This window comes from Phallusia mammillata, chromosome 2 (genome assembly GCF_965637545.1).
Source record: "Phallusia mammillata chromosome 2, kaPhaMamm4.hap1.1, whole genome shotgun sequence".
NCBI classification, from domain to species: Eukaryota; Metazoa; Chordata; class Ascidiacea; order Phlebobranchia; family Ascidiidae; genus Phallusia; species Phallusia mammillata.
This window is the reverse complement of record NC_137253.1, coordinates 18,390,907-18,401,779: the sequence shown is the minus strand read 5'-3', so window position 1 is coordinate 18,401,779 and position 10,873 is coordinate 18,390,907. Positions and strand designations below refer to the sequence as shown.

Here is a 10,873-nt window from a genome sequence, read left to right as displayed (position 1 = left end):
TGAAACTTTATAGAACGGTTTAATTACTATCGTTTCTATTCATAACACATGAATTTGTATGTATAATTAAATTTCGGTAAACGTCTGTTTAAATAATAGCTTTCAACTTGAAAAATAAGAAAAAATTAGTATAATTAGATAAAAATCTGACAAAATACTACAATTGTTGTTGACTGTTCGTGGGCCGCATTGGAGGGCTTCGAGTTTGACAGGCCTGTTCTACAATATATGCAATGGATTTAGGCCACTGCTTTTTCGTTTCTAGTGACAGAATATTGCAGCATAGCTAGACAATGGAAACTCGTGTCTACTCGCAAATTTACACAGAGACAGTCGCATGACATGCCATTTCAAAAAAGATTGTAATAACTCTTCATCCACAAAAAGTGTTTTTCGGGCCCACGTGAGACCGCGGACTCCAGTCTGGGAACCGTTGTTGTCCATACATTTTTTTCAACCCAACATCGGATATTACTAACTTTGTCGGTAGTGACGAAATGCAGGTTTTGTTACAAATCTATCACCGCAGCCTGTTTCAAGGTTTTCAATTCCTTATTAAAAAAGGCCATGTCAGCCAATGAAAGATAAACGTCACAAGAACAATGTGTCCAGGTTAAACAAACGAAAGGACGGAAATGATGCATAATTGTATTTAACAAGCATGAAGACAATGGTCGTGACTGAGCAATTGTTTTAAGAAATGATTTGGTTTTCTCAATCAGATATAAACTACTATGAGTCATTTTTAGTGCAGAGAAGTTTTGGTGTTGTCCATCTGCCGTTTTTACACCGTATAATAGTTAAACCAGACGTTTCATAACCATCATCGCAAACATACAATACATTAATGGGAACTCGATTAGGATTGTAGAATGGGATGGGTTGAGCGTTGGCAACTTGGGGAAACGGTCCACAGCCACCTAAGATATAGACATTTGAAAACTATAGAGTACATAAAACGGTATCGGCAATCTTACCATGGCAAGTAAATTTAGGAGACTCCCACATTCCACCATGTAAACATTTAAGTCTGGAGCTTAATCCGCTTTTCGAAAAACCTTCCAGGCAGGTGTACAAAACGCTTTCTCCAGGAATGTAATTATCATTTTGAAAACTTTCCACGACACGTGCGTTGTCTACTTCTGGTGGATTTGGACATGTACCTTAAAAATATACATAACAAAACTGTTGTTGTGAGCTTTAACCGATCAATTATTTGTTAGGAATTGACAATTTATCAAAACCACCTGGTGTTAATCACGCTTTGAATTTGCAACTTTAATTGTACAATTGTCACTGTTACCTCGGCAAGTATACTTTGGCGATTCCCAATTTCCACCAGGTAGGCAGCTAATAATAAAAACAAAACCGTGCGATAAACCTCCAGTGCACTGATATGAAACAGTTCCGCCGGGATTGTAACTTGTGACCGCGTTCCCTAGCACACGAGCGTTTACAAGTTCTGGTGGTGCAGAACAGGTTCCTGAAAACCAAGCACATTAGTTTTTGTGGAGCTTTACGACAAGGCACTATTTGTTCTAACCTTTGCAGCTAAAAAGAGGCCTTGACCATTTTCTGTTCGACTGACAAGAGATAAACAGGAAACCAGTTGCTTGAAGACCCGGTCGACATGCATACTTTACAACTGATTCCACAGCATAGCTATGCTGTACGTTAGGTACATATGCGTTGGATACTTGGGGTGGAGCAGAACAAGCACCTGGTAAAATAAATAAACTCGCGAAATATGAACTTATTTTGGGACAATGTGCAATCGACTTACCAACGCAAACAAAGGTTGGTTGAGAAAACACCCCTTGCTTGGTACATGTAACTACACCGCTTCCGTTAAATGCCACAAAGCCGTTCTTGCATGTGTATCGAATTTGTTGTCCAACACCGTACGCTTGTCGCGGACTTAACATCACAGCATTTTGTATTCTTGGAAATTGTTTGCAACCAACTGCAAATTGCACAAAGAAAGTGTAATTTATAATTAACAAAAAAATTAGAATTAACAAAAACATGACATGATAAATAAACTGACCTGGAACAGCTTTGCACGTAAAATGTAGCCGATGATTGCACATCACATCATTCCAGCGACCCCCCTGGTGGTTTATCATCACAACACAATCCTCTCGCCATAGATGGTTCGGTTGATTTTCCCGCCAGTTGGTAAATGTCTTCAGGGATGATATGTGTTGCAATTTTCAATGTAGTTTTTTGCAATACACTTGGTTTTACAAATGTGCTTATTCAGTGCTTACCAAAGGACTGCCATCACTCCAAACAAAGTTATTCTCTTTTCTTCTGTCATTTAAACCAGTCCATTGATAAAGTATAGTACGGTGATTTCGAAAAATGTGGCCACCTAAATGGTATGATAAAAACGGTTTAGCTATGGAATCTTAAGCAACTGCTTTTTTTCAATAATTTGTTTTCAATTAGGACATTTTGTATGTTTACAGGATGTTGCAACGTCCGTTATGAATGAGTTTGGTGGGTTAATGACATGATAGTGACCAATACCCTGTGATACATGAAAGTAGTTTAAAACATTTTCGTGGCACTCCTGCAAAAATGCCCATTTCACGTAAACGTTGTGTCCAATCACGTAATCGTTTTGAAATAAACAACACTACATGAGCTATAAATTTGGGATGTTTTAAGCAAAATTAACTTGTGTATGTTGGTTTTGCACAGATGATGATAATAGCGATTGTTGAAACGTCTGCAAAATATATTCTTTGTACGCAAGTTTTCCGGTCATTATGATTCTAATTAAATTGCTTTAAAGTTTAGGTATAATGTTCCTAATTTATCATCGTTTATATTGAAAAAAAGCTATCTTCTAGCCCAGCGTGGTCCAACTGCAGGCACGCGGGCCAATGGTGCACAGCGAGATAATTTTGTAGGCCCGCGAGAATCAAACGTTTTAATGACAACTATAATTTTTGTTTTCAATGTTTTAAACCAGTGGTTCCCAACCTTTTTGACTTTGCGGCACCCTATCAAAGAGATAAATAGTTTGCGGACCCTGGCAAAACTGGATCAATTTTAATAGGTTTCTGTATTTCAAATAACTGTATAAAACAACACAGAATGAATTGTACAGTATAGCGCGCGTAAATAAATGTATTTATTTAAAAGTCAGTGTGAAATTAGGGCTTGGCTTCTTGCACAAAGTCCATTAATATGTGAAGGCATATTCGATAAAGCCACCAGCATTTCTTCCTCGACTATAAGTAGTCGTTCTCGTTTTCAAGTTTTTATGTTCGTTAATACGGAAAATCCACTCCCACATAGGTATGACGAGGAAAACTGCAACAAAAGCACAGTAGCTTTCTTTCCAACGCAAGGATATCCATTTCACATTTTTATCCAGAACGCGTCGAGGGGCATCTGCTTGTGCATAAGCTTAAAATTTCCATCGTTATGCTATTCAAACTTTTTTATGGAAAGAAACGCAACGAGTCGAAATCTCTTTCACTCTGTTTTTTTTTTCCTGGGCGAGAATCCTAAGTCTTACTGCGGAGTATCTACTTACCGCCAGCGACTTCCCCACGAAGCGACTCTCCAGAACGGAGCTGGGAATAACTGCGAGACGCGAAACTTAACTCACACTGAAACTCGGTTAGAAATAAATAAATTCCGCACTTATGGGGTTAAAGTCAAAATAAAGAATCGGTCCCAGTATTGCAATATCAATATCTCGCGGCACCCCTGAGCATTGCAATTGGCACCCCAGGGTGCCGCGGCACCCCGGTTGGGAACCACTGTTTTAAACTGTGAGAATTAAACAACACAAAGTGCTGCAAAATCTCCTATTGTGACGCATTTCAAGTGATTGTTATGTATAATAAAGGGTTCTTCGTCAACAAATTCGGGCATTTTTGCGAAAAAAAGTGAAACACCGAAATTTGGCCCGAATCCCTTTTCACAAAAACGACAACGTAAGAAAGTTAGATTTGCCACGTTAAAATTACGACACAAATGTGTCCGATTGTGAATAGATACATAAAACAAGCTCGTTTTTTTTTCAAAAAAACCTCTGTCCGAAACCAGCCTAAATCTGAACCGCCTTAAAAAGCCGGCCCCATCAAATTAAAGTTGTAAGTCGGGTTGGGTTTGGGCATAAGGTTGAAGCGGAATAGACAAGCTTTTCCAGGAAAAAGTCTCTCATATTTTCTTGAATGTTACTATGAATGGTCAACATATAGAACGGATAGAACACAGGTCAGCAAACTACGGCCCGTGGGCCGGATCCGGAGCCAGTTTGCTACGTCACAGACATGACTACAAGTGTTAATTGTGCGCAAACAATTGCCTTCTTTTGTTACTTGTAACGTAATATACAAGCATTGCTCTTATGATAAAGACTATAGAAATAGAGCGTAACAGGCGATTTTAAATGGGATTGTAGAAAGGCCAAATTTTGTCTTCCTTATAAAAATCGCCTCGCGGGCTAAATTTGGAAAGACGCCGCAGGCCACGTAAACTATGCGGTCCGCGCGATTCATTGTATACTTATCTGGCCCGCAGCGAAAATAGTTTGGTGACCTCTGGTTTAGAACGTAATTGTTGTGTTTGTCAGGTATTTCCGTCGTGTCTATTCTCGGGACTCGTTCCCACAAGCGCCCTTCTAAACGAGCTTTCATGAGATCGCCTCAATTGCGTCGGTTATAGGTAATCTTTCTGCGTTTATATTGCATGCTGCTTACTTGCAAGATACTTGCTCTCGTTAGTCGAGTGAATGCTCACTAGAGAAGCACCGTAATTGTTTCGGCAATACCGATTTGCGTCTTTCCATGTTCGTCTTTTTGTTTTTGGAAAAAAATAACAAAATCCCTGAAATTTTCTCCATCCTTTACTGCATGGAATCGACAAATCTATGCAGAAAAAGGTTAATCAAACCATATTTAAATACGTCAAGTTTACGTACCGACTTCACATCGAAATCCTGTAAATCCGCTGGGACAAATACAATAGTATCGTCCTTCACGTGAATGACATAGACCGTTGTTTTGGCAGGGGTCGGAACGACAATAATCAACAACTATTTGAACATAAACAAAAATATGTTTTGTACATATTCATGAAACAATAAATTGGGGAGAAGTTTTGTTCTATTAATTTTTGTTCTTATAGCCTAAGTGTTACTTTATGGACGATTTTTTTTAAATGCAGTATTTAAGTATTTTTTGTTTGTTATGAATTAATATACACCAACAAAAACAACCAGACAAAACGTTATAAAAACCGTCATAGAAAGTTAGCTAAAATATTTTGTATTATTTTTTGTGCCGGTAATGCTTGTTTTATAAAACAACAACAACCTTTGCATGTAAGTTCGTCGTCGCCCAGCGTGTGTCCACGGCGGCAAGAGCAAGTATAACTTCCAGCAGTATTATTGCAGTAATGTGCACACTTGTTTAAGGTTTCGTCCAAACATTCGTCCGTATCTAACGTTTACAAAACTTTTACTAACAACACATTTGTCAGGGGTTTTATGCAATTCGTACCGTTAAGGGTAGAAATCGTTTGATGAACCATTATTTAAAAATTGCAAGTTTTATTCTTGGTTGTTGATTATTGGACCTTATTTTTAGTCTGTCACGGTCTGATTTAGTGCATGTACATTAAACATTAAAATCCTACCAATGCATGTTGTTTTATCCTTTCCAAGGTAAAATCCATTTCTGCATAAACACTCATACGAACCAAAGGTGTTAATACATGAATGATCACAGAAATCATTCATGTAGTAGCACTCGTCATCGTCTAAAAAAGGAATAGCAAATATTTTTCACATATAGGATGTCGAATAAAAGAATTACCTATTTCACATGTTTTTCCTACAAGACCAGGAGGACATATACAGTAAAAATCTGTAAAACCGTCCATAACACAAGTTCCGCCGTTTTGACAAGCATCAAGAGGACATCTTGGTACTTTAAAAAAAAATAATAGTTTGCTACAACACAACCAGGTTACGGTACATAAGCTAGTTGCTTACATATAGGAACATTTGGCCGAAGAGTTTCTCTAGTCTTTATTTTTGTCAAAGTTAGTTGGTATTTGCTTGTAGTGATGCTAGCGATGGATTGGACAACTGAAACAGTTTCTGCATGAAAAACAATTGTTTTGGAGGGTAATGAAGCTTCACTTAAAATTGTCAGTTCTGTTAAGACTTCACTTCGACTTGTGCCTGTCGTAGATATAATATGTGACGACTTTTCTGCGATTGTTCCTTTTGAAGGTACAGTCGAATACAACAAATTTCTAATAGATCCAATGTCAATGCCTCGAATGTATACCGTTCGTGCCGTAGTTGTAAATTCAGATGTTAAAAGCTGCTGATAAGAGAACGTCTTGGTTAACGTTTCAAAAGGGGTGTTGCGATAATCTTGAACTTCTGGAAAAAATGGTTCTGTGGTTTTTAATAGATGGCTTTTAAACAACGTTTTTTGCGAAACCGTTTTATGTTTAGGAAAATAAGGATTCGTGGAGATTTGTGCAACAACTGCAACAAAAATGTATTTTGCAGCTGTTGTTGTGACAACGGCTGTGAGAAAAGGTTTTGTTGCTTTGGACTCCAATAAAAGTAAAGTGCTTGTTTCTTTATGAATTTGCGTCCCCAGCGTTGGTTTGTACAATTTTTCAGCAAGAGTTTTTAAACCGACTAACAAATATATTGTTGTCAGTTCAGTTTTGAAGGGTTCCACTTTTGTAACGAAAGTCGTCGCAAAAACTTGAAAATATAATTTTTCAGTGTGTATATCAGTTTTCTTCTCTGTTGCTGTGACAGACTTAGACATCCCAGGTTTTGATAAAAGGGATTTAGTCCAGGTTTTGGTCTTAAAAAGGTTTTTTTCCTGTCGGACAAGTGTGTAGCTTACATTTAGAGTCCGTTGATCGCCAGAAGGCAACACTGCGATATCCGGACTAATACTGACTGTTTTTGTTTTTGTCAAAGCGTCATCTTCCTTTTCGTGCAAATATACCCAATAAATCAGTGGGGTGGACCTATTGCTGACATCGCTTGTCTTTGGTAATGTGGTGGTAACTACAACATTTGAAATGGTTTGAAGCAGCAAAAATAAATTAAAAGATGAGGTTGTGGCCATAAACGGATTGAAATATGTTTGAGGTGTCATCGTCTTACGCGATAAAACGCTTTGTGATCTGGCAGTTGGTTGTTGAAATTCTGATGACAATTGTACAACTTGTAAACTTACTGTCGCTGGTTTCGATTTTGTCACACCTCCAAGACCTTCAATGTTTGTAAATAGCTGCGTTGAAGAAATTGCTGCAGTTTGTAGTTCTTCCAACTTGTAATCTGTCTTATAAGAGATCATACCTTCTCTAAAACTTTCTGATGTTAGTGGTAATATTTGCAAAGAAATCGTGCTGTATTTAACATTAGTCTTCGAAGTAAAAGTTACCGGTCTTGTTGTTTGTGCAACAGTGATATAATCCGAAACCGTTTTAGTAACAATACTGGGACTTGAGCTTGTTTCTAAGCCTTTTGCATATTTTGCATAGCTTGAATAATTAGAAACCAAAACGGATATTAAAAATTCTGTTGCACCAGTAACTGTTTTTGCTTTATTGTAGTATTTTCCAGGGGGAAAAAAAGATGTTACATCTCCATAAAATGCTATGGGTTTTGACAAAGTTACGTTATCGTATTTTCTTGTTTCTATATCAATAGAGGTAAAAAACCTTGCCCCACTGGCTTTCGTGAATGCTCTGATGTATGCAGATATTTTCTGCTCGTCTGTGCGTGGCAGCGTACCTGGACCTTGCAAAGACCTTTGCAACGAAAATGTTCGAGATATGTTGTTTGTGTTGGTTGTCGCAACAAACGTTCCTATGTCATACTCTTCCCTTCTTATCGACAACACAGATTTTATGTCTTTTGTAGTACTAGAGAGAGAAATGATCGTGGTTGGAACTGTAGTAACGGCAATGACTTCAAGTGTCCACGATCGAATTGTTTCCGCAACATAAACTGATGAAGCGAACTCACTGACTCCACTTAAACCAGCATCCTTTGTTAGAGACTGATAAACTGCAACTTTGCTTGTTGTCCCATACAATGGTTTTTGATAAAACATTTTTGAAGTGGTTGAAGATAAAATGTTTGAAACTGAAAACGATTGACCTTCAACAGGTTTTTCTGTTTTCAACACCATCTTGTTAAGTTTTGTCTCGTCGATGAAACTGGCAACTGATAAAACCTTCGAATGTGTGTCTTTGGTGGTAGTATGAAGAGTTTGTTTTAGTGATTTCATCGATTTAAAGAAACTAAGGGTTCTCAACGTCTTTGACAGGGGCGATGGTAACTCAGTGAAGGTCGAACTTGGGCGAACATAAGTTTGTGACAACGCTTGCTCCAGTGTAAAATTTGAGTAGGGAGTTGATGACAAATACTCCGGAGACGTAGTGTATGTTGACTGAACAAAAAAATAATTCCGACTTGAAAGATGAATGTCAGATAGTATTGGCAAGATTGTAATCTTTGGAGTGGCATAACGATCAACAACTGTTAAGTTTATTCCCGATGTATCCGCCAGAGTCGCCGTATTCAACCATACAGGTGTTGCATGTATGTAAGTCGAAAACATATTCGTTTGTAAAAAAGTTGTAGTAACAAGTTCTTTGCTACTAGGGATCGTCAGGGTATTGTTTAACATTTTTGTAGTAACATGAATTTCGTCAGTTACAATTGTTTTTACTGTTACATAGGGTGATCCCCCACCTAAACTCTTAAATATTTTGGTAGTTGTCTTGCTGGTGGGTAATTGTATAAAAGACAATGTCCAAACTTCATGGTACGTTTTTAAACGAAAGCTTGAATATGATGGTATGGTCGGGATGGTAAAATGAATTGAAATAGTGCTTAAATTTCCAGGTACGTTGTATATAATGCCAAAAAAGGAAACAGAAACGAATTCAGCGACTGAAGGAGTAAAAGTTTCTAATGTCGATACGGTTTTCACTGGTGTAGTTTTTTCGGTTTGTAGAGTGCTCAAATAAGCAACAGAAACATGTTCGACTTCCCAAGCACGCTTTTCTGTTATAGCAATCTTGCTAGTTTCAGGATAAAAAAATGATGATGTTAAGGATTTGTTAGTTTCCCTTTTTTTTGATGTATAGATGGAAAAATAAGTTGTCGGGACCATCGTCAAGGTGACTGATTTAGTTTTTTTTATAACACTAGAGCTTAAGGGGGCACTAAGTTCAAAAGAAAATGAATTGCTAAATTTCAAACTTTCATCAAATATTTCAGTATTGGTGGTTGTAGTTATTAGTTTGCTTTCTTTAGATGTGTCGAAAATAGACGATTCGAAAGTTAAAACTGATTTAGTTACAATAGTTTCTTTTGTAGTAACAAAAACAACTGTAGAAATATCTTTCATATTCGAGATTAACTCGTATGTAAACATCGACATATCATCGCCGGAAACAACATAAAAAGCGCTCTTCCTCTCTGTAGCCAAAGACGTATTGTGGATCACTATGTCAGAAATCTCGGTGTGGGATTTGAGCCAGAGTGCTTGGATACCGGTGGTAGTCTTTCTAGTACTAAAAGCCAATTGTGTACTGTATACTAGTTTACCAAGTAACTGTATCGATGTACTGCTTATAACGTCAGACAAAGAAACTGAGAAATCTTCAAGAATTGACAAACTTTTTGGAGTTTCAGATTTATGAAGTGGCAGAGTGCGTTGACCAGAGCGGAATGAAAAAGCATTTTCAACATACGTTATGGGTAGTGGAAGGTACGTCAAAGTAGAACGGTAATCAAATGGGAATTCTGTTACAATTACGAAACCACCTTGGATATATTTGGTATAAATAGCCCGGGTTCCTGTCATGACTCCCGCATCAACTGGTTCCGTTCGGTAATGATGAACAAATATTTTGGAAGTGTTATCACGTTTCTTAGGACTGGGGATTACAAAACTTTTTAAAGTACTTTGTATGGCTGTTTCAAAAACGGTGAATTCGAAAAGTGAATAAGGTAGGTAAGTTATAACATCAACCGATTCCGTGAAAAAACTTTCAAGCACTTCGGTTGTGTCCGACATTAAATGATCTGAAAAATATGCCCAGGTTACGTAGTCAGAAATAAACATCAAATCAGTTTCCAAATATCCAGCTGGAGTAGCCAAAGTCATCTCAATAACAAACGTTTCAACTTCTGATAGAGCATGGTATCTCAGCAAATCGATTATAGTAGTCGTTTCACAACAATACGTCGCCTGTGTTGGTGGCAAGATGCTAATCCTTTTTTGAACTTGTGCAGTGGTTAAAATTGTAATGGGAGTAAGAGAAACTGTTGAACTTTCAAAAATTGATGATACATTTCTTGGTTTAGGATTAAGTGTTGAAGCTGGACTTTGTTTGGAGCTAATTGATGTGACATCTTTAATGTCTTCTGAGGTTGAAGCTGCAGTTCCAACAGATGTAGAAATGTCATCAACAGTCAATCCGCTTCCGGTTGAAAATGCTTCTTCGAAATATTTTGTTTTGAACAATCCAGGGAGTTTCTTCGTCGTGGCAGTAATTTCTTCTGATAAAGTAATGTTTATAGAAAAATATCTTTCTAAAGTTTCATCACGTTTCTTGGGAGAGGTGGTTAACAAAATTTGTGAAATAATTTCTTCAGTTGTTTCGAATGCCGACGATTCGATAAGTGAAATGGGTGTAGTTGAAATGACTTCAGTTAAACCCATGGCAAAACTTACAACTTTCGATGTTGAGTTGGTGGTTAAGTGATCTGTAACAACTTCCAACTTTTCGTAGTCGGAAACAACATCATACACGGTTTCATAGTATCCACTTCCAGTAGTCAAATCTG

The 10,873-nt window shown here is 37.5% G+C and overlaps 1 protein-coding gene across 1 annotated transcript; it reads right to left on the bottom strand.

The window, feature by feature from the left end:
* Nucleotides 1-555: 555 nt before the first annotated feature.
* LOC145215320 (uncharacterized) lies at nucleotides 556-7,636 on the bottom strand. Its single transcript, XM_080084004.1, has 13 exons — nucleotides 6,020-7,636; nucleotides 5,841-5,954; nucleotides 5,662-5,784; nucleotides 5,340-5,465; nucleotides 4,946-5,059; nucleotides 4,725-4,892; nucleotides 2,271-2,374; nucleotides 2,048-2,186; nucleotides 1,784-1,963; nucleotides 1,544-1,720; nucleotides 1,304-1,483; nucleotides 978-1,163; nucleotides 556-920 (listed from the first exon to the last, which is right to left on the bottom strand). The coding sequence occupies exons 1-13, from the start codon at nucleotides 7,359-7,361 to the stop codon at nucleotides 733-735; spliced, it is 3,141 nt and encodes a 1,046-aa protein (XP_079940130.1). The 5' UTR covers nucleotides 7,362-7,636; the 3' UTR covers nucleotides 556-732.
* Nucleotides 7,637-10,873: the final 3,237 nt, after the last annotated feature.